The 23,314-nt window shown below is 37.7% G+C and overlaps 1 protein-coding gene across 3 annotated transcripts in view; it reads right to left on the reverse strand.

Annotated features, from left to right (window-relative positions):
* Positions 1-383: 383 nt before the first annotated feature.
* CFAP70 (cilia and flagella associated protein 70) overlaps positions 384-23,314 on the reverse strand; it is a 104,519-nt gene continuing 81,588 nt past the window's right edge. For all 3 annotated transcript variants that reach the window (XM_049645227.1, XM_049645228.1, XM_049645229.1), the window contains 6 exons: positions 20,237-20,389; positions 19,550-19,711; positions 17,815-17,904; positions 13,737-13,838; positions 2,397-2,444; positions 384-696 (listed from right to left, as the gene is read on the reverse strand). In XM_049645227.1, coding sequence (XP_049501184.1) covers positions 616-696; positions 2,397-2,444; positions 13,737-13,838; positions 17,815-17,904; positions 19,550-19,711; positions 20,237-20,389 — 636 coding nt within the window. In that variant the 3' untranslated portion in view covers positions 384-615. The remainder of the gene's footprint in view (positions 697-2,396; positions 2,445-13,736; positions 13,839-17,814; positions 17,905-19,549; positions 19,712-20,236; positions 20,390-23,314) is intronic.

Raw genomic sequence — 23,314 nt, forward strand, 5'->3', positions numbered from 1 at the left:
TAGAGTAATGGACTCTCCTTGGAGCCCTTGTGATTTAGATCCATGAAGATACCCGGGATTAGAGGTAATGAGCAAAGACCTCTCTGTTCAGTTCTGTTCACCATTGAATCCAAAGGGTCTGGTCACAACTAATGTGTTTGTCCTAATACAGTGACCTAGCATAGCATTCTTACTTTAGGCCCACTTTAGAAATTGATACCTTAATTCTCAAGTTCCAGGAAGTGAACCAGGCCAGAGACTTTAGCAGTTGACGTCCTAAAGGAGTGATCTGATAAGCTTTTACCAGAAACCTTAATAACGAACCCACTATACCTTAATTATAGAAATAATTATGTTCTTACATATACTTCAGTATACCTTAATTAACTCCAGAACCACACTGATGAATTTTTAATCTCTTCCATTTTTTATTGTCATCTAGTTTACAGTAGTCATTTGTAAAACATCCCAGGAAGGGCTATCCAGTAAGATAGCCCATGGAAATAAATGAACGAGTTTCTGTTCATGGTGTTGTCCATTCCCGGGCCTCATGTGATGAAATATCCAGGGTTTAATTTCTCTGGGAAGGAAAGAAGTTCAGAGTCCCATACAGAATAGTCTTCAGATGGAAGGATGTCAGAAAGATGGATTTCCAAAGCCAACTGCCTCCTGTACCGTGTGGATCTCTGCAAGTAGAGTCTCATCTTTCAATTTCAGCTGCATAAGAAGATGGAAGGGGAGGAGACATGTCATACCTGATATATCTTTGTGGAAACCCCTCATTTACAGGGCCACAGTTAAAGAATATAGTTCCTTGGCATGAAATTGGCTCTTCCCATATTCCCTATTTCATGGTAGCTCCATTAAAAGACCTCAGAACATTGTGCTTACATGGACACATTCACTTTATGAAAATTCAAGTAGTATAAACATTTGCAATTTGTGTATTTTTTTGTAAAATAACTTTAATAAAGTTTACTTTTAAAAGAGTTCACATCATCACCCAATCTATCTTGACTATAATATTCCAATTTGGCAAGTGACAGGAATCAAAGATACTAGATTTAATTTTAGACTCTAGATGTGTAGTAGAGATGTCTAGTGGCCACTAAATACCCACTCTCCTTTCTTACTAACAAAATCTTCACTTCTTTTCAGGGCAGGAATGCAGCTAGCTAAAAATCTCCATTCCCTTCTTCCCTTAGATCTAGGGGTAGTCTTACGACGAATTGTGGCTAATGAAATGTCAGCTAAAGTCACTGCTGCTTTTTCCCCCCCAAAAGTAGATACTTTCTCTGGAAATGATTTTCTTTACCATCAAATTCTATGTACTTGTGAAACATCTTTATTTTTTTAATCTGAGTGTAGTTGACGTACAATGTTACATTAGTTTCAGGTGTAGAACACAGTGATTCTACAAGTCTATACATTACACTAATAAGTATAGCTAATAAGTATAGCCACCATCTGTCCCACACACTATTACAATACCATTGACCATATTCCCTATGCTATATCTTTTATCCCCATAAAGTCATTGCTTCATAATGAAGGTGAAATAGCCAGCATGTTTTCTTTGTTCTTTCCTCCCTTTTGTTCTTTATTGTGCCTGAAACATGTATGTGGTGGCCTGAGCTACAGTGGCTGCCTTGCAACAATGAAGGATGGGAACTGCATGCTGTAACTGAAGCAAAGAGATAGAGTTTAGGTCTTTGATGACATTGTGGAGCTGGGATCCCAGCCCTGGGCTTTTCATTAGATAAGAAAAATAAAACTCCCAATTTTTTTAAGCCACTATCTTTCAAGTCAAATTATCTGTAATTCATAATTAATAGAATACAATGGAGGTTGGCAAACTACTGCTCATGAGCCAAATCCGGCTGGCTGCCTGTTTTTGTAAGTAAAACTTTTATCTGAAACACAACCATGCTCATTTGTTAATGTATTGTCTATGGCTCCTTTTGCACTACAAGGGAAGAGTAGTAGATGCAATAGAGACAGTTTGGCCCACAAAGCCTAAAATATAAATAATCTTGCCCTTTACAGAAAGTGTGCTGATCTGTGGACTAGACCAACACCTTGGGTCTACACACGAGGAAAATGAGGCCCAGAGAGGTTAACACAGTAAAGTTAATGGCAAAACTAGGACCATAACTCAGGTCTCCTGACTCCCAGGCCATCTGTCTTTCCATTAAACCAAATTCTATAAAGAGGTAGAAAAAAGATCCCCCATAGTAATATATGGGTTATTCCAATATATGGGTTATTCCAAACCCAGCAGCAAATGGCAAAGATAGTAAGAAGAGCCTCCAGAAAAATATTCACATCATGAAATGTTGTAAAGTCTTGAATTAAGGCAGCATCTTCCTCCCAGTTTTCCAACCTCAGTACAAGCAGCAGAGGCACCTGCATCATACCTTCATTGTGTACTTGTAGGCCTGCTCAGCTTCCAGTTCCCGTCCAGCCTGAAAAAGAGAGCAGCAGCTGGTGATGATGACATATCATAAACATTACGGTAAGAAAGTACAGTGCCACAAACATTTCTACCAAAACATAGGATTACCCTCTGGATTCAAAGGGGGAACAAAAATGAAAGGTGATAGCAAAAAGCAGATATCCTTGTATATATATGTGTTGCAAATGTATACACACATGCACGCGCGTGCACACACACACACACACACACACACACGAGATATATGAATATTCTTTCTTCATTTTAAAAATCTTAAAGATAACTTGGCCTCTCATTTTTTTCCCCCTGAAAACACCATGAGTCATTTGTTTCTCTCAGGATTGAAGCCATTCTGTTAACAATAGCTAAAACTTACATAATGCTTACTTTGTGATTTATACTGTTTTAATTGTCTATATTGTTTTAAGTGCTTTACACACTTTCATTCCTAGTCCTCAAAGTAATTCTAGGAAAAAAACTGCTATTATTTATAATTCCATGTTCACAGATAGAAATACCTAGGCATAGAGAGGATAAATAAATGCCCAGGGTTACAAAGCTAGTAAGTGGAGGATCCAGGTTTTAAAACAATGCAGTTTGGCTCCAGAGTCCCAAGGTTTTAACTATTGCACTTTATCCTGTCTCTATGCATTAGAAAAAAGCAAATACTGGAATTGCTTCCATGCATATCTGGATATGAGATAAGGACACCTAACTATTTCTCCCAGTTATTTTTTGCATGAAGCACATCTAGGTATTAAATGAGAATAATATGAATTCACTATTATACTTAACAAGTTTGTGCATAACAAATTAGAGTATACAATGTCACTTGGGAAATACATAAATATGAAATACATGCATAATACCTAATATTAAATAAATATGAAAACTACAGAATGTTCAGGCTAGAAGGAAACTTAGAAAATATCTAGTCCAAATTCCTGATCAGTGCCAGTTCATGATAAATTTTTACTAGTTCACAAAACTTTCACTATTTAAGAGACTTTCCTAGGGGTGTCTGGGTGGCTTGGTCAGTTGAACACCTGACTTCAGCACAGGTCATGATCTCATGGTTCATGGGTTCAAGCCCCACCTCAGGCTCTGTGCTGACAGCTCAGAGCCTGGAGCCTGCTTCGGATTCGGTGTCTCACTCTTTCTCTGCCCCTCCCCTACTCATGCTCTGTCTCTCTCTGTCTCTCAAAAATACATAAACGTTAAAATTTTTTTAATTATTAAAAAAATAAAAATAAAGGACTTTCCTATAATATATACACTTCAAAGATATCCCCACCTGAAGTTCACTGAATTCCAGGGGAATTTTCTAGCACATCTTCCTTTCCTGTCACTATTACCTTTGTTTCATTTCTGCTGGGGTCCAAATGATGTGAGGATCTAGAACAGCCAAAACAATTTTGAAAAGAGTGACATTTTTTGTTTGTTTGCTATTACGGAAAATGCTGTAATAAACATCCTTGTACATGTCTTCTGATATTTTTCTTAGGTATATCTAGATATAAAATTGCTAAGTTATAGGTAAGAATTTGGGTAAATAATGCCATATTGCACTTCAAAATAGTTATCAATTTATATCAACAATTCTGAAAATCCTTATCAATGTTGATATCAGACTAATTTTCCCCTGTTTAATGGGTGTGAATTTCTGTCACAATGTCATTTTAAATTGCATTTTCATGATTACACGTGAGGCAAACTTCTTATCATAAATTTGTTGACTTTTACAATTTCTACTTCAGCAAATTGTATATTCCTATCCTGTGACCATTTTTCAATCAGATTGTTTGTATGTTTTTTTCTTATTGTAGGGCATATTATTTACTTATATAATAGCTATATTATATAATTACATAAACTGTAATAAGTTATAAATTCTGCAAGTATTAAAGTCCTTAAGCTTTATTTTTGTGTCTTTTGTTATGCATGAGTTTCTATTTTAAAATTGTTAATTTAGGGGTGCCGGGGGAGCTCAGTCGGTTAAGGACTGACTCTTGGTTTCAGCTCAGGACATGATCTCCCCGTTTCATGAGTTCGTGCCCTGCGTCAGGCTCTGCGCTAGTGTGCAGAGCCTGCTTGGAATTCTTTCTCTCCCTCTCTCCCTGCCCCTCCCCTACTTGTGCTGTCGCTGTCTCTTTCAAAATAAATAAACTTAAAAAAAAAGGTTGCTAATTTTATTTTTGGCTAGTGCATTTATAGTCATAAGAAAATTTGCACACCCCGAGGCTATAGAGGTATTCTCTATATTTTCTCCTAAGCAATCCAAAGTTTTAAGATTTAGGCCTTTAAACCAGCTGGAAGTATGTATGCATCCACGTGCATGTTTGGTGAAAGGAACTAATTTTCTTCATATGGATAGCCAGTTGCTCCATCTGTATTTATTGAATAGTCCATTTGTTCCTCATTTTGGGGGGCTATACAATCTTTAAAATTGGCTTTATTGAAGTATAATTTACATACCATAAAATTCACTAATTTTAGGGTTCAATTGTGCAACCATCACCACCACAATCCAGTTTTAGATGATTTCTATCACTCCCAAAAAGCTTACTAACCTGAGTCCAATATTTGTTTTTTTTTTCCTTTTTAGTCTGAGAGTATATATTTCAAATAATTTTTCAAAAGTATCTTTTAAAATTTTTTTTAAATATTTTAATTTATTTGTGTGAGATAGAGAGACAGAGCATGAGCAGGGGAGGGGTAGAGAGAGAGGGAGACACCAAATCTGAAGCAGGTTCCAGGCTCTGAGCTGTCAGCACAGAGCCCGACGTGGGGCTCGAACCCATGAACTGTGAGATCATGACCTGAGCCAACGTCAGACGCTTAACTGACTGGGCCACCCAGGTGTCCCCCAAAGTATCTTGAGTTAGTTTTCTTTTTCCCACCTTCAGTGCTGTTATTCATGGGAAGTAGTTTTGCTGTTATTGTTATGATATGAATTATACAATCTCCCTGTTTCTTGTTGAATTTCTTTAAAAAAAAAAAAATGAAACGTTAACATGGTTCCAAAAGTCAGATATGTACAAAAAGTATAATCAGAGTGTCACCCACTCATTGCCTCCCTTCTACTCTATGTCTGCCCATGTCCTAAAGGACCCACTCTCATTAATCTGGTTTTTCCTTCCTGTGCTTTTTTTGCACAAATGAGCCAACCTGTGAATGAATTCTTCTTTTTCCCTCCTTTTTATACAAAAGATGGTATAAAATCTTGCACTTTAGTTTTTTCACTAAACAATATATCATGGAAATCACTCCACATCAGTTCATAGACATCTTCTCCATTATTTTTTTCAGTAGCTTAGTACTCCATTATGTGGATATACCATAGTTTATTCAAATATTCTCCTATGTATGTTGTTTCCAATATTTTGCAATTGCAATAATACTGTAATAAACATCTTGTGCTTGTGTAGTTTTTAGTTGTTGGAGGAAAAGTTTCAGGGAAAATTCCTAGGAAACCCCATTATTTTTAAAAACCATCTAATTAAAACCTAAGTTTCCACATATATGTGGGTCTACTTCTGTCTAGCAGTTATGTTCCACTTACCTATTCCTACCCTAATATCACTCAGTTTTAGTTATCAGAGCTTCACAATAAGTCTTAATATTTGGTACAAAAGTCTTCACCTCTTATTATCCTGTCCATATTGTCATTATGATTTTTTTAGCCTTTATTGGGCAAGTGAATTTTAGGGTTACTTGATCAAGTTCCTAAAAAAAAACACCTGTTATTATTTTTATTGGAATTGCATTAAAATTAGACATGTGGGAATATTTTCAACTTTGTGTTCTTGAAACCTCCTGTCCATGAACATAGATAGTATCCTTATTAGATCTTCTGTTATGTCCTTCAGTAAAGTTTTACACTTTCATCCATAAGATCTTGAGTGAGATTTTTAAAGTTAGACTTTCAAATTGATTGTTGCTAATGATCTTTGATTTTGATGATATTGATTTTTATATTAATATTTTTTCCAGCAACTTTGCAAATCTACTTCTTTGTGTTAATCTTTATTGAACAGATAATACATATACATAAGTAAAAATCAAAAGGATATGATAAGATATATAGTAAAAGGTCTTGCTTCCACCCTGACCCTATCCACTCTGTTCCCAACTCCTTCCCCCAACAATAACCACCATTCTTTGTTTTTTGTCTCCTCTTTCAGTAGTGAAACTTTTTATTCATCTTTCAGTTTGTAGATTCCCTTTTAATCCTTTTCCCCCAATGTCTTTTATGAGTATGTGTGTTGTTGGCATGGTGGAACTTCCAGTACACAAGGATATCTCAGAGATATTGCAGGTTTTGTTCCAGACAAGTGCAATAAAGTGAATATCACAATAAAGCGATGTCCCCTAGTACATATACAAGTTATGCTTACACTATACTGTAGTCTATTAAGTGAGAAATAATAGCATCATGTTTTTAAAAACAATGTACATACCTTAATTAAAAAATATTTTATTGCTGGGGTGCCTGGGTGGCTCAGTCAGTTAAGCCATCTGACCCTTAATTTTGGCTCAGGCCAAATCTCACAGTTCATGAGCTTGAGCCCTGCATCAGGCTGTATGCTGACAGTGCTGAGCCTGCTTGGGATTCTTTCTCTCTTCCTCTCTCTCTCTGTCCCTCCCCTGTGCACTCTTTTTGTCTCAAAAACAAAAAATTAATAAACATATAAAAATGCTTTATTGCTAAAAAATGTTAACCATCATCTGAGCTTTCAGTGAGTCGTAATCTTTTTGCTGGTAGGGGTCTTGCCTTGATATTGAAGGGTTCTAATGGATCAAGGTGAAGGTTAATGAAGGTAGGGGTAGCTGTGGCAATTTCTTTAAGACAATGATGAAGTTTGCCACATCAATTGACTCTTCTTTCCATGAATGATTTCTCTGTAGTATGCAATTCTGTTTGACAGCATTTTACCCACAGTACAACTTCTTCCAACATTTGAATCAATCCTCTCAAACCCTGCCACTGCTTTATCAGCTAACTTTATGTAATATTCTAAACCTCTCTCAACCACTTTCACAACATCTACACCAGGAAGTTTCCATCTAAAGAAATCATTTCCTTTGCTCATTTATAAGAAGCAACTCCTCATCTGTGAAAGTTTTTTTCATGAGATTACAACAATGCAATCGCATCTTCAGGTGCCACTTCTAATTCTAGTTCTCTTGCTATTTCTACCATATCTGCATTTACTTCCTCCAAAGTAGACTTGAACCCCTCAAAATCATCCATGAGGCCCGTGGTCAACTTCCAAATTCCTGTAAATGTTGATATTTTGACTTCTTCACATGAATCACTAATGTTCTTAATGAAATCTAGAATGATGAATCCTGGATTCCAGATGGTTTTCAATTTACTTTGCCCAGATCCATCAGAGGATCTGATTCTTATCTGGAGTCTATTTCCAAACACATACAGGTTACTGGCAGAATTCAGTTCTTTGTACTTGTAGGATGGAGGTCCCCATTTCCTTGCTGGCTGTGAGCAGTTGGCATTTTCGCTTCTAGAGGCCATCCACATTCCTTGATATGTGGTCCCTCTCTATTTTCAAGCCAGCAATTGTGCATTGAATCTTTCTTGTGCTTTGAATTCCTCTGACTTCCCTATTTGTCCCCAGCCAGAAAATAACTCCCTGCTTTTAAAAGATTCACCTGAATGGTACAGGTCCACCTGGATAATCTCTGTACATATCTGCAAAATCCCTTGGGGGTTGGTAGTAGCTTTCCTGCTGGTTTTGTCCTGAATTTCTCTTCTAGCACTTTCCTTTGCCCCAAATCTCCAGTCAGGCCTCATCTTGAGTCTCTTCAACTATAACTTCACTAAGGAGACCTTTAAACCTGACAAACCATTGTTTCAATGAACAAATCAAAGCACACCTGGTAGAAGGTCCAAACACTCCACCACTAAAATCAAGGAGGAGCTTTGCAGAGGACTGACGAGTGGGATAGAGCAACCAAAATGCAACAACAGAGTGCACACAACACACTCCAAAAACACTTCCTAAAATTCCAGTCCCTGGACAGTGTTTGAGCCCTTTTTAATACAATAGTACTTGCACATGCAGAACACATAAGAAGCTACTAAAACATGTAGAAGACAAAAGCCTACCAAAATGATGAAACAGAAGAATTCTCCTCAAAAGAAAATCCAGAAAGAAATGACAGCCAGAGAATTGCTCAAAACAGATATAAACAATATATCTGAACAAGAATTTAGAATAACAGTCATAAGACTAATATCTGGGCTTGAAAAAAGTATAGAAGACAGCAATCTAGTGCTGTAGAGATCAAAGACCTAAGAAATAGTCACAATGAATTAAGAAATGCTATAAATCAGATGCAATATAAGCTAGACACAGTGACGGCGAGGATGGAAGAAGCAGAGGAGAAAATAGGTGAAATAGAAGATAAAATTATGGAAAATGATGAAGCTGAAAATAAGAGGGAAAGGAAATTACTAGATCATGAGGGGAGAATTAGAGAGCTAAGTGATTCCATGAAATGAAATAATATCCGTATCATAGGAGTTCCATAAGAAGAGGAGCAAGAGGAAAGGGAAGAAGGTTTATGTGCACAAATTATAGCTGAGAAGTTCCCCAAGAAACAGGCATCCAACTCCAAAAGGCTCAGAGAACTCCCTTCAAAATCAACAAAAATAGGTCAACACCATGACATATCATAGTGAAACTGGCAAAATACAAAGATACGGAGAGAATTCTGAAAGCAGCTAGGGACAAATGGGCCTTAACCTACAAGGGTAGACTCATAAGGGTAGTAGCAGGCCTGTCCACTGAAACTTGGCAGGCCAGAAGCGAGTGGCAGGAAATATTCAATGTGCTGAATAGGTATACTATGCAGCCAAGAATCCTTTTCCAGCAAGGCTGTCTTCAGAATAGAAGAGATAAAGACTTTCCCAGACAAAAAAAAACTAAACGAGCTCATGACCATAAGCCAGCCCTGCAAGAGATTCTAAGGGGTACTCTGAGTGGAAAGTAGCAAAGACTACAAAGGACCAGAGACATCACCACAAACATGAAACCTACAGATAACACAATGGCACTAAATCCATATCTTTCATTAATCCCTCTGAATGTACATGGACTAAGTGCCCCAATCAAAAGACATAGGTGTGGGGAATAAGTTTAAGAATTCTCTGAGCTTTCACCAAGGAGTTATCAAGGTTTAGGATGAAAAGCCGCCTCAGGGTGAAAATGCTCAGTGTAGAACAAAGCATCAAGCAGAAAGTTGCTTCCACAGGATGAAAGTGAGAACAGGTAGAGGCTGAAAGCCCCTGATGCAGGGTGACCCAGAGCTAATTAGCAAGAAAAATGCCTTGTTAACCCTGAGGTAGCATGCTCTATCTGTCTTAGCCCCTAGAAAAGTTAAGATACATAGACACGGAGCTTGTTGCCTGCAGTAAACGGCCATCTGCTCGGCGCCAGGATTTTGATTTGTCTTGATCCTAACCCTTAACACCGCATACCTTCTAACCCCCTTTCTCTCACACACGAGTTAATGATCACTGTTTTATTGTCTCTTTCTGCATGTCCATCACGTATGTAAGCCTTCTGATCCTAGTAACTATGGAGAAAGAACCCTTATTCAGGGCTCTCGTTTCCTCCTGGACATTAGCCTCTCTTGTATAAAATTCTACATCCATCCTCTTGCTGGACAAGAGAGAACACCAGACTCAAAGTCTGCAACAATAGGATATCAGACTGGATAAAAAAAACTAGATCCATCTATATGCTGTCTACAAGAGACTCATTTTAGAGCTGAGGACACCTGCACATTGAAAGTGAGGGGATGGAGAACCATCTATCATGCTAATGGATGTCAAAAGAAAGGCAGAGTAGCCATACTTATATCAGACAAACTAGATTTTAAAATAAAGACTGTAACAAGAGATGAAGAAGGGAATTATGTAATAATTAAGGCTCTACCCATCAAGAAGAGCTAACAATTGTAAATGTTCATGTCCCCAATGTGAAAGTATCCAAATATGTAAATCAATTAATCACAAGCATAAACAAATGTATAGATAATAATACCATAATTGTAGGGGACTTTAATACTCAGAGCAACGGACAGATAATTTAGGCAGAAAATCAATAAGGAAAGAAAGGCTCTGACTGACACACTGGACCAGGTGGACTTAACAGATATATTCAGAACATTTTATTCAAAAGCAGCAGCATACACATTCTTCTCGAGTGCACATGGAACATTCTCCAAAATAGATCACATACTGGATCACAAAACAGCCCTCAACAAGTATAAAAGATTGAGATCATACCATGAATATTTTCAGATCACAACACTATGAAACTTGTAATCAACCACAAGAAAAAATCTGGAAAGCCCCCAAATACATGGAGGTTAAAGAACATCACACTAAAGAACAAATGCGTCAACCAGGAAATTAAAGAAGAAATTAAAAAATATATGGAAACAAATGAAAATGAAAACACAGCAGTCCAAACCCTTTGGGACACAGCAAAAGCAGTCTTAAGAGGAAAATACGTCGCAATTCAGGACTATTTCAAGAAGCAAGAAAGGTTCCAAATATACAACCTAACCTTCCATCTAAAGGAGCTAGAAAGGCAGCAGCAAAGAAAGCACATCTGCAAAATCCCTTGACAGCAGTACCTATATTAGCATTTGATGGAATAATCTTGTGGGAAGGGTCATCTTTAAAACTCTACCCACCACAAGAAATTGTCATGTGATTTTCTCTTTGACCTATGAATTAATTACATGTATGAATTTAAGTTTAAATGTATCTATGTCTTCTGGCATAAGTTTTAATTGTTTACATATAATTTCACTAGTAGTGTGATCTATATGCATTTGTTCAATCTCTCTTTGTGGTCTAGCATATGGTCAACTTTTAAGAAACAACTCATCTGTACTTGCAAAGAATATGTATTCTCTAACTATTAAGCACAGAGTTCTATATTGGTGTTTGAGGTCAACCTTTTTTTTTTTTTAATTCAAATCTTACATATCCTCAATTTTTTTCCTATTTGACCTAGCAGTTTCTACAAGATGTGTATTAAAATTTTCCATTTTGGCCCTTTTAGTTTAAAGATAAAGAAATTGAGGTCCAGCAACTTTTTTAAAATTTAAATTTGTTTAATGTTTATTTATTTTTTGAGAGAGAGAGAGAGAGACAGAGCACAAGCAGTGTAGGGGAAGAGAGAGAAGAAGACACAGAATCCCAAGCAGGCTCCAAGCTCTGAGCTGTCAGCACAGAGTCTGACATGGGGCTTGAACTTATGAGCTGCAAGATTACGACCTGAGCCAAAGTTGGTCACTTAACTGACTGAGCCACCCAGGTGCCCCGAAGTCCAGCAACTTTAAGTGACTTGCCCAGGTTCCCATGGTTAGTTGTGGCAGAGTTGGGGAAGAACTCAGGTATCTCCCATATTGACATTCAAGACATTTATTCCAAAAAGAAAAACCAGTAATTTTAATTTTGTTTATTTCTCTTATAATCACAATACTCCCTGTCAGTTTGAGGTCATACTGGCCATTGGAAAACAAAGAGCCATTCTTATTATTCCCCATTTGATCTTAGACTGCTGAGCAAATTATTTAATTATAGGAGAGTTATTTTCTATAGGTAAAGTAGCTATCACAACTCCCATAATATGCCCTTCCTAATCTCCCATATATGTCAAGGATAAGCACCTTCAGCCAGAAGTTTAACAGGAAGGCATGTTTTAGAAAGTCTAGTAGAGCATCTCCTTCACTGGCCTTCGGCCTTGTTTACATTCTGATACAAGAGCACTCCCATTTTAAAAATGTGTTTATTTATTTAAAAAAATTTTTTTAATGTTTACTTTTTAGAGAGAGAGAGACAGAGTGCAAGCAGGGAAGAAGAGAGAGAGGGAGACACAGAATCTGAAGCAGGCTCCAGGCTCTGAGCTGTCAGCACAGAGCCCAATGTGGGGCTTGAAGTCACGAACCACAAGATCGTGACCTGAGCCAAAATTGGCCACTTAACTGATTGAGCCACCCAGGCACCCCTAAATGTATTTATTCTTTTGAAAAGCAAACTACTTTGATGAAAAGCAAACTCAGGAGTGAAGTCGTTAAATATAACTAAACACCTCTTAAATATAAATAACATATATTTACTGATTAGTATCAGGTAAATGTCTAGACTATCCCAAATTCTTATCTCAGAGAAAAAAAATCAGAGACAACTGCAAAGAAGACCCTTTGTAGTTACCAGACAATGGACTCTCTGGGAAAAATTGCTCTAGTGTGTCAGAGATTTCTGTTGAATAATCTATTTATGTTTTTTGGTAATGCATTTGTGTTTGCACATTTATCATCAGCCTTTATTTTTTTAAATGTTTATTTATTTATTTATTTTGAGAGAGAGAGTGAGCAGGGTAGGGGCAGAGAGAGAGGGAGAGAGAGAATCCTAAGCAGGCTCTTTGCTGTCAGTGCAGAGCCCAACATGGGGCTCCGTCTCACAAACCATGAGATCATGACCTGAGCAGAAATCAAGAGGTGGACACTTAACCAACTAAGCCACCCGGGCATCCTCATCAGCCTTTATTTTTATCAGTAGATTCTTATATAGCTTTTCTGGGTCATACACAACTAACAAAGGAGGAGATGAGAGAGGATATGGAGGAATTTTTTTATAGATTCATAGTTTGAATGACTATACAAGGAATGCATACCAATGTCCCAGGCTTGAGAGCTTAGGCAGGCCAAGAGGCATCCAGGAGGGCAGCAGGAGAATGGCTACCACCCCCTAGTATCATCTGCCATCCCACTGTACCATCAGTCACTGCCCTCAAACAGCTCCCCATTCAGCATTCCTAATCCCAACCCTAGGCCAGACTCTGATCACTATATCCTTCATCTTGAGGAAAGGGATGCACAGAGCTGGGCTGGTTAGCACACCCTGCCCAGGGACTGCAGAGAAGCTTAAAAGTAACACAGAGAGACCACCCAACCCAGAACACTGGATGACAATCAGTCCTGGCCCACCCCACTCCTGCTCACCTATGACCAACAAGCCCAAGTGACTTGCTCTCAGTTTCCATACAAACACACCTGAGTATATGATTTTTAAGCACATTCCAAGTAGCAGCTTCTCAGACTTGGCCTCTCCTTTCTCATAAGTATAATAACCAAATCAGAAACTCACTAAATCTCAAATATCATGCATTAATGGCCACCTACCTATCTCTTGCTTTACTTACTTCCTCACCTCATTGCCCTAAAAGGGCACTGTGTAAGGCTAATAAACACTCACTTTTAGGCTGACTAGAGCCAAATATGCCCATACTTCAGCATTGTGGTTGTTCAATGCATTGGCCTCAGAGAGAGCATCTTCAGCTTCCGTGAGCTCCTCCAGCTTGACAGAAAAAAGAAAAGTATGAGTTAAGTCAAAGAAGTTTTCCCTTAAGCCAGCTGGAGTTAGTGTAGTTGAAAACATTATGTTCAAATAACATTGGTGTGTGTGACCTATACAAACAGTTTTCAATTTTTTAATTTTTAGCAGAACTCTTTCTTCAAACAAAATCTTATGTGGTAGCCCAACCTGTTAAAAGCAGAACTGCTCTGATTAAAAATCCAGGTAGAGCAAACTGGAGTTCTGCCTGCTAGGCTCTCAACTTACACCCCTCTCTTCCTCCTTTCCTCTACAGCAGTCCCATCAGGGCCTCCATGAACCATGGAGCTTCAGGTGCCAAGATTGGAAAACCAGAAGTATTCACTATTGTGTGTGCATCATTCAGTGATTTTCCAATACACAGTAGGCTGTCAGATACATTTGTGGTTTCTTCCTTTACATCATGCACCCCTTTCTTAAGGTTAAAGTCCCATTAGCCTGCCAAAATACTATTGCTCAGACAGCTTCCTTTCCCCTAATATTAGTTATTGACAGCACAGTCTTGAGGAATCAATACAATATTCAGACTCTAAAATTCTCCCTGAGCTCTGGACACATGGATATCATTGCTGCTTCCTAAAAGTAAGTTTGCTTTGTAAAATCTTCCAAAAGGTCACCTAAGGAAGAAATAAGTCACTCTTCTCCCCAGTAAAATAGCTCTTCTTTTTTTCTGTTTTAGAAAAGAAAAGTATGGATTTCCAGGCCCAAAACAATATGAAGAATGACTTTTTTAAAAATTTTTTTTAACGTTTTATTTATTTTTGAGACAAGGAGAGACAGAGCATGAACAGGGGAGGGTCAGAGAGAGGGAGACACAGAATCTGAAACAGGCTCCAGGCTCCGAGCTGTCAGCACAGAGCCCAACGCGGGGCTCGAACTCAAAGACCGCAAGATCATGACCTGAGCCGAAGTCGGCCGCTTAACCAACTGAGCCACCCAGGCGCCCCATATGAAGAATGACTTTTAAGCAATGCCCAGACTTTGGTCCACACCTTAAATGTCTCTAAAATATTGAATCAATATTCAATCAATGTATTGATTCATTATTCAACCAACATTATTCAATCAATTATACTTGCTAATGATTTATTCAGTATACCAGGTACTGTGAATAAAAAGATAACATACAACCTTTACCCTCAAAGGGTTCACTGACAGATATGTAAAGAAATAAATAAAACAAAATGAAAACCCAAACACATAAATAGTTCCAATACAGAATAAACATTTCTGTAATAAAAGCATATATATGATCTAGTGGAGGGAAATAGGAAAATGGGAATATTTCTGCACTGAAATTAAAGGGCAGCTCTAAAGTGAATCTTGAAGAATAAAAAGGAGTTTGTTAGCTGTACAAGGTGAAGAAAGGCTTCCAGGTGAAAGCAATATCATATGCAAAGGCATGGAGGCACAAGAGAGTGTGGTGTGGTCAGGAAACTCTTAAGTATTCTTGTGTGTCTGGAGAAAAGAGAGAGATTAGGGAAAAGACAGTAAGCAGATGAAACTAAAGTGTTAGGTGAGACCAGATCATATGTATTCATTCAAAGGAATGTAAATTTTATTCTGAAATAAGGATAGCCATTGAATGGTTTAAGTAGGGGAGTAACATAGTATTTCCAGATTTTAAAGACCACTTTGATAACAATGTGGGAGATGAATTGAAGGAAGACAGATTACCCTAGAAGATGAGGGATGAGGCTTGAATTAGAGCTGTAAAAATAGGGATGAGAGGAGACAACAGACTTAAGAGACATTTAGGAGATAAAATCAATAGGATATTTGGTGCCTAGTTAAAAGTAATAGGAGAAGTAGACTAGGACAGCTTTTAAGTTTCTGGCTTGGTTGATTGGGTTCATTACAGTCCCATTCATGAAGACATGGAATACAGGAGAAGGGGTAGGCTTTCAGAATATGAGAATCCTTCAGAGGTAGGTTATATTTCAGTTATGCACATTTTGAGGTGTATGTTACACTGTTTAAGGGTCAGAACTTGAAAAGTGTTATGCATTAAAGGTTTATAATTCATTGGGGCACAAGTGGTAGTTAAGGCCACTGGGATAGATGTTATTTCTTAGGGTGAATAAATATGGTGACAGGAAAAGAGGGCTGACTATAGAACTCCGAGTGGGGGTGGGGGGACCCAACAATTATGGTGGCTAAAAAAACTAGGAGCTGGCAAAAAAAAAAAAAAAAAAGGCTGAGAAAGAGATACCAGAGAGGAAGGCATGGAACTGGAAGGATGTAAATGAAGTATTATGGAAACCTAGGGAGGAGAGGGCTTCAGGAAGAAGGCACTCAATGGAGTTAAGCTTCAGAGAGACTTAACCTAAGTGTCTGTGGCATCTGGCAATTAGGATGTTATCAGGAACTTCTGTCAGAAGGGTCAGTAAGTTGGTAAAGGTAAAGTGGTAAAGTGGTAAGCCTAATTGCAATGAAGTGAAACGTAAATGGGACCTGGGATATGAACAGATAATTCACAAGTAAAGAAATACACACATCACATGATTTCAACCTCATTCATGATGCAAATGCAAATTAAGATACGTATCAAATTGGCAAATGATATTACCCACTTTCAATGAGGTAACAGTGAAATGTACTCTCATACCTTCTGGCAGAGTATAAATCAGTACATACCCTTTCTAGGGGCACATTGATACTGTAATTTAAAGACTTTTAAAATCTTCTACATTCTTTAAGGATGGATCTTAAGGAAATAATCAGAATTAAGCATAGAGATTTATGCCCAAGAACATTTATCTCCGCTTCATTTATAATAGTATAATTGTAGAAACTAACATGTCCAATAATGAGTGATCAGATAAACTACAGTATGTCCACACATAGGTATAGTATGACTAAAACACTGGTAGGGAGTAGGGATTACTTAAACATCTTAGTGGCATGGCTTAATCCAAGGTGTTTTCTTTAGTTTCTGGTCAGTAAGACAAATTACATGGTCACTTCATTTATGCATCCAAACAAGGGTACACCAAGAAGTCATCAGAAATCGTGTTATAGACTCTTTGGTGATGTGAGAAGATATCAATGCTATATTGTTTAAGTAGAAAAAAAGATTACAAAGCAGTAAATATATTATTTACAATTTTATACATTAAAATTACTTTCATATATGTATAAAAAAGACTGCAGTAAAATGCATTCAAATGTTGACAGTGCTTATCACTGAATGGTTGGATTACGGATGCTTTTATGTTTTCTTCACATTTTGTATCTTCTAAATGTTCCATAATGAATATATATTACCTTCATGCTTAAAAAAACAGCAATAAGGAAGAGGAGACAGGAAACACAGACAATTCATTTGGTTGTTATCACTGTGGTTAAATAAGAAGGGGGAAAGTATGGGGAAAGAGTTGAGAAGGGAAGGATAAAATAAAAAGAAAAAAATAAGAGAGTAAGTTATTAGGAGAAAATGAGAGGGTTAGAATCAAGAATACATTGAAGAAATTAGACATGAATAGCAGGATGCATGCCTCTTTCAAAGACTGTAAGAAAAAAAAAGGAAAGGGTGACTGGAGAGTTTTTAGGGGTCGTGGAGTAAAAAATCTACCAGAAGCTGTAGCATCTCCTCCTGAATACAGAAGGGCCATAGAGCTTAATAAGAATCAATCAATTTCTTTAATTTAATTGAGTAGATTCTTCATTTGTCATATCACTTTCCCCTTACAGATAACATCATAAAATTAAGAGTTTCTGTACCAAATAACATGAAATTTTTTATTACATAACTTCCTGGTTCCGGTTTTTGTGCGAGTTTTTAAAGAATTTTTTTCTTATAGTACAGATTGACTGTTTAGTTTACTGAACACCTTTGAAAAGTAAATCTTCCCACCATCATTACAAACGTCCAGGGTGCTTAGAAGACCAAGGAATCAAGGTCAGCTGTATTCACAGTCTTGAGTCTTCACCCTCTTACCCGATAACAGGCGATTCCCAGTCCTAGCCAGGTAAGGCACGAAGGTGATCTCTTACAGGCTTGCAGGTAGGTTTTCTTTGCCTTTTCATACTGTAGAAAGAAAGCGCCCCTAAGCTATTGTTCTTCTGGAAGTTTCAAATGTTGTATTGCTAAGTTAGTCATGGGGCATCTGTAGTTGTACCAAAGACCAATCTAAGTTAAAGGAACCCTTAAATTGTTTTTGTTTGTTTGTTTGTTTGTTTGTTTAGAGCAGTTTTAGGTTCACAGCAAAATTGAAAGGAAGGTACAGAGATTTCTCATATACATCCTGCTGCTGCATATGCATAGCCACCATCAGAGTGGTACCTTTGTTACAACTGATGAAACTATGCTAATACATCTTCATCACCTAAAGTCCATGGTTTACCTTAAGGTTTGCATTTGATGTTATACATTCCATAGGTTTGAACAAATGTATAATGACATGTATCCATTATTAGAGTATTTTCACTGTCCTAAAAATCCTCTGTGCTCCATCTATTCATCACTTCCCTTCCCCAACCCAACAACTGATTTCTTTACTATCTCCATAGTTTTGTCTTTTCCAGAATGTCATACAGTTGGAATCATACAATATGTACCCTTCTCAGATTGGCTTCTTTCACTTAGTAATATCTATTTAAGCTTCCTTTATGTTTCTTCATGGTTTGCTAGCTTATCTCTTTTTAGCACTGAGTGATACAGGAAACATTAAGAAAAACTAAAAAAAAAATTTTTCAAAAGAAGTAGATTACTTCTTGTCTTGTATCTCCAATGTGAGAGATGCAACTATAGGTAAGCCTTAGCAAATAGCCTAAGAATTGCTTGCCTAGGGAAATTGCTTGCCTTGACTACACAAGTCAGAAGCTCTATTCAGATGCAGCTTGCAATGATGTCAGAAAGGAAACTTTCTTTCAGGGAAGTACACTGCAATGGGATAGTGATTTTTCTCTCTCAAGCCTATGTGAGCCATCATACTTACATTATAATGCTTTGTAATTTCTTGTTGCTCTTGTTTTATTTTATATAGAAAGAAAATTGGGTGTTCTGGAGGGAGAAATGGAATGAAGTCAAAACAAAAACAGAATCAAAAGGACTTTGGCAAAATATTGATAATTGTTAACATGGGATGATTAGCCCATGTTGGTTCATTCTACTATTCTATTTTATATGTATTTGAAATTTTCCATAACAGAAAGTTTCTTTTAGAAGGTCTTGGGGTGGTTCCTAAAATATGGACAGTAATTACTAAAGAGTCGGGTCAGAGTGTCCTATGAAATGGGGCTAGCTACCCTCAGCCAAATAAACTATAAACCTCTGTGCTGAGGAAGAAGTTTGGAGAAGGTCTTTTAATATTTTCCACTAATAAAGCCAAGCTAAGAATGTTTTTACTACTGCTAATAAAAGAAAGTTTGCTTAAATAGTAACTACAATAACGTTTATTGTATAAATGTATACATTTATGATACAGTTTTTAGTATCATAATGGTTAAAACCACAGACTGTAGTATTAGACTGCCTGGGTTTGAATCCTGATTCTATTAATTACTAGTTTATCTAATGTTGGTCAAGTCACTTTACTTTTGGATGTAAAAGTATCATTATTATATGAGTATGTGTAGTCCACACAGATGAATGCTAATGCTTGAACTGTAGTCAGGTCTCAGACCGTAACCTGATTTATTTACATGGTTACTCCCCATCCTGTATCCCTCACCTCTTTCTCTTCCAGATAGATGTTTCCCAGTCGCAGGAAGATAAAGTGCATCTCAGAAGCATCCACTACAAAACTAATGGTTCGCTCATAGCATGCCTTGGCCTCAGCATGATTTCCACTTAGAAAATAAAGATGGCCCTTCATGCCCCAGACATTAGGGTTCTGAGAAAGTAAAGAACAAGTGGTACCTGGGATGAGGTGGTATTTATAAATACATTAATGATCTTTGTTTAACATTTAAAATTAGATTAAGTCCTTTTTTCCTTTTCCTAATAGCATTCAATTAGAAAGAGGGCCATTCAGTTGCACTGGGAGATATTTTTCTAGGTCTGCCCTCTCATTTCTTTCTTGCATTCTTCAAAACCATTTTGTCTTTGGGGTAAATATTAAGAAAAACATTGAAATATAACCAAGACAATGTTCACAATGAGAAAACAGAAGAAGTCCAGAAGACTTGAAATAGATCAACTATCTGCTAAAGAGCTATCCTTACCCTTTTCTCTGCTTTTTGCAAAACTCATAACTGCTTGAGAAAAACAATGGAAGGAAATACATGAGTTTACTGACAGTTGATGACCTCTAACTCTGGTAACTAAATCTACCCATGACTTGGCATCACCACCTCTAAGAAAGGCTGCTTGCCCCTCTTCTAAACTAAACTCAAGAGATTCTAGCAAAAGCTATTACCAGGTAGTCCATCTGGGCTGCTTGTTGAAGGTATTCCTCTGCCTTGGCAAAGTCCTTCTTGAGAAGGTGTGTCCGGGCCAGCACCAAGTAATACTCACAGCTGGGGCCTCCTTGAGGGCATAACAGCTCATGTGCAAGCACTCTGTGCACATACTACAAGGAAAAATCAGATTGTAAGGAATATGTAAATGGCTGCATTGTTCAGTTCCATAGCTCTTGCAGTTGAATATTATGTCCCTGAAAACAACTAATAAGAAACATATTATAGAATGAAATGATTATCAACTTCAAAAATTAGAGGTGAATTATAAAGATTCAGCACATCATGGTTCCATTACCAGCTACTCACATAGTCACAAAATATTGACATTCTGGTCTTGCTGGTCATTGTACTATATAAGTTGTAGCCTGTATTTGTTATGTTGCAGACAAAAGCACTTCATCAATCACTTCATTTATACATGAGGTAACATTTTCAGGCAGCTGTAATTACTAAGGAAACTTATGGTAAAGCAAAACCCCTCTTCTAAAGTTCTAGACTTGGGATCTTGGAAAAGTAAATGTCTGTTTCTGACAAACTCTCATTTATGTTTGCCAGTTTTATACTTTGGTCTTTTCTTCGTTTTTAATACTATACGGAGCTTACAAATTTGACAAAGTCAGATGTACCTGCTCAGCAGAGGGGAAGCCCTTCTTTTCTTCTCCCTCTGTTCTCATCTTAGCCTATAATATAGAAACTTCCACTAACACTTATACCTTCTTAGGAAAATAGTGGGAGGAGGCTCTGTAGCTGTTCCCTCTACCTGCATTTCTGGCTCTTTGCCATGGGGTGATAGTGACTTATTTAATCCGAGAGACAGAAAGTCTGTTTCTCTACTAGGAAAGGTTAATGTGTTAAAAGTTCTTGTTTGACGTGGCCCACTCCAAGCCAGGTCATAATTCTTTCCCTTTCTTGAGCTTGCTCATCCTCAAGTGGAACATGCACTCTGCAGGATCAGAGCCACTCTCCTGGCTCCCGGATCTTTCTCTCTGACTCCTTGCTTCAAGGATATATTTCTTGTTTCCCATGTGGTAGGAAGGCCTCACAGAATGTTCTTCTCTGGGAGAAGGGGGTAATTCTCCAGTAATTCTACCTGTCAGGTAAGTCAAATCTGAGACCAGTCACATCTCCAGCCCATTTTTTTTCATATAGGAAATTTATTGTCAAAATGGTTTCCATACAACACCCAGTGCTCATCCCAAAAGGTGCCCTCCTCAATACCCATCACCCACCCTCCCCTCCCTCCCACCCCCCATCAACCCTCAGTTTGTTCTCAGTTTTTAAGAGTCTCTCATGTTTTGGCTCTCTCCCACTCTAACCTCTTTTTTTTTTTTTCCTTCCCGTCCCCCATGGGTTTCTGTCAAGTTTCTCAGGATCCACATAAGAGTGAAACCATATGGTATCTGTCTTTCTCTGTATGGCTTATTTCAATTAGCATCACACTCTCCAGTTCCATCCACGTTGCTGCAAAGGGCCATATTTCATTCTTTCTCATTGCCACGTAGTATTCCATTGTGTATATAAACCACAATTTCTTTATCCATTCATCAGTTGATGGACATTTAGGCTCTTTCCATAATTTGGCTATTGTTGACAGTGCTGCTATAAACATTGGGGTATAAATGCCCCTATGCATCAGTACTCCTGTATCCCTTGGGTAAATTCCTAGCAGTGCTATTGCTGGGTCATAGGGTAGGTCTGTTTTTAATTTTCTGAGGAACCTCCACACTGTTTTCCAGAGCGGCTGCACCAATTTGCATTCCCACCAACAGTGCAAGAGGGTTCCCTTTTCTCCACATCCTCTCCAGCATCTATAGTCTCCTGATTTGTTCATTTTGGCCACTCTGACTGGTGTGAGGTGATATCTGAGTGTGGTTTTGATTTGTATGTCCCTGATAAGGAGCGACGTTGAGCATCTTTTCATGTGCCTGTTGGCCATCCAGATGTCTTCTTTAGAGAAGTGTCTATTCATGTTTTCTGCCCATTTCTTCACTGGGTTATTTGTTTTTTGGGTGTGGAGTTTGGTGAGCTCTTTATAGATTTTGGATACTAGCCCTTTGTCCGATATGTCATTTGCAAATATCTTTTCCCATTCCGTTGGCTGCCTTTTAGTTTTGTTGTTGTTTCCTTTGCTATGCAAAAGATTTTTATCTTCATAAGGTCCCAGTAATTCATTTTTGCTTTTAATTCCCTTGTCTTTGGGAATGTGTCGAGTAAGAGATTGCTACGGCTGAGGTCAGAGATGTCTTTTCCTGCTTTCTCCTCTAGGGTTTGGATGGTTTCCTGTCTCACATTCAGGTCCTTTATCCATTTTGAGTTTATTTTTGTGAATGGTGTGAGAAAGTGGTCTAGTTTCAACCTTCTGCATGTTGCTGTCCAGTTCTCCCAGCACCATTTGTTAAAGAGACTGTCTTTTTTCCATTGGATGTTCTTTCCTGCTTTGTCAAAGATTAGTTGGCCATACTTTTGTGGGTCTAGTTCTGGGGTTCCTATTCTATTCCATTGGTCTATGTGTCTGTTTTTGTGCCAATACCATGCTGTCTTGATGATGACAGCTTTGTAGTAGAGGCTAAAGTCTGGGATTGTGATGCCTCCTGCTTTGTCTTCTTCTTCAAAATTACTTTGGCTATCTGGGGCCTTTTGTGGTTCCATATGAATTTTAGGATTGCTTGTTCTAGTTTCGAGAAGAATGCTGGTGCAATTTTGATTGGGATTGCATTGAATGTGTAGATAGCTTTGGGTAGTATTGACATTTTGACAATATTTATTCTTCCAATCCATGAGCAGGGGATGTTTTTCCATTTCTTTATATCTTCTTCAGTTTCCTTCATAAGCTTTCTATAGTTTTCAGCATACAGATCTTGTACATCTTTGGTTAGATTTATTCCTAGGTATTTTATGCTTCTTGGTGCAATTGTGAATGGGATCAGTTTCTTTATTTGTCTTTCTGTTGCTTCATTATTAGTGTATAAGAATGCAACTGATTTCTGTACATTGATTTTGTATCCTGCAACTTTGCTGAATTCATGTATCCGTTC

The sequence above is a fragment of the Panthera uncia genome, chromosome D2, assembly GCF_023721935.1.
Source record: "Panthera uncia isolate 11264 chromosome D2, Puncia_PCG_1.0, whole genome shotgun sequence".
Lineage (NCBI taxonomy): Eukaryota > Metazoa > Chordata > Mammalia > Carnivora > Felidae > Panthera > Panthera uncia.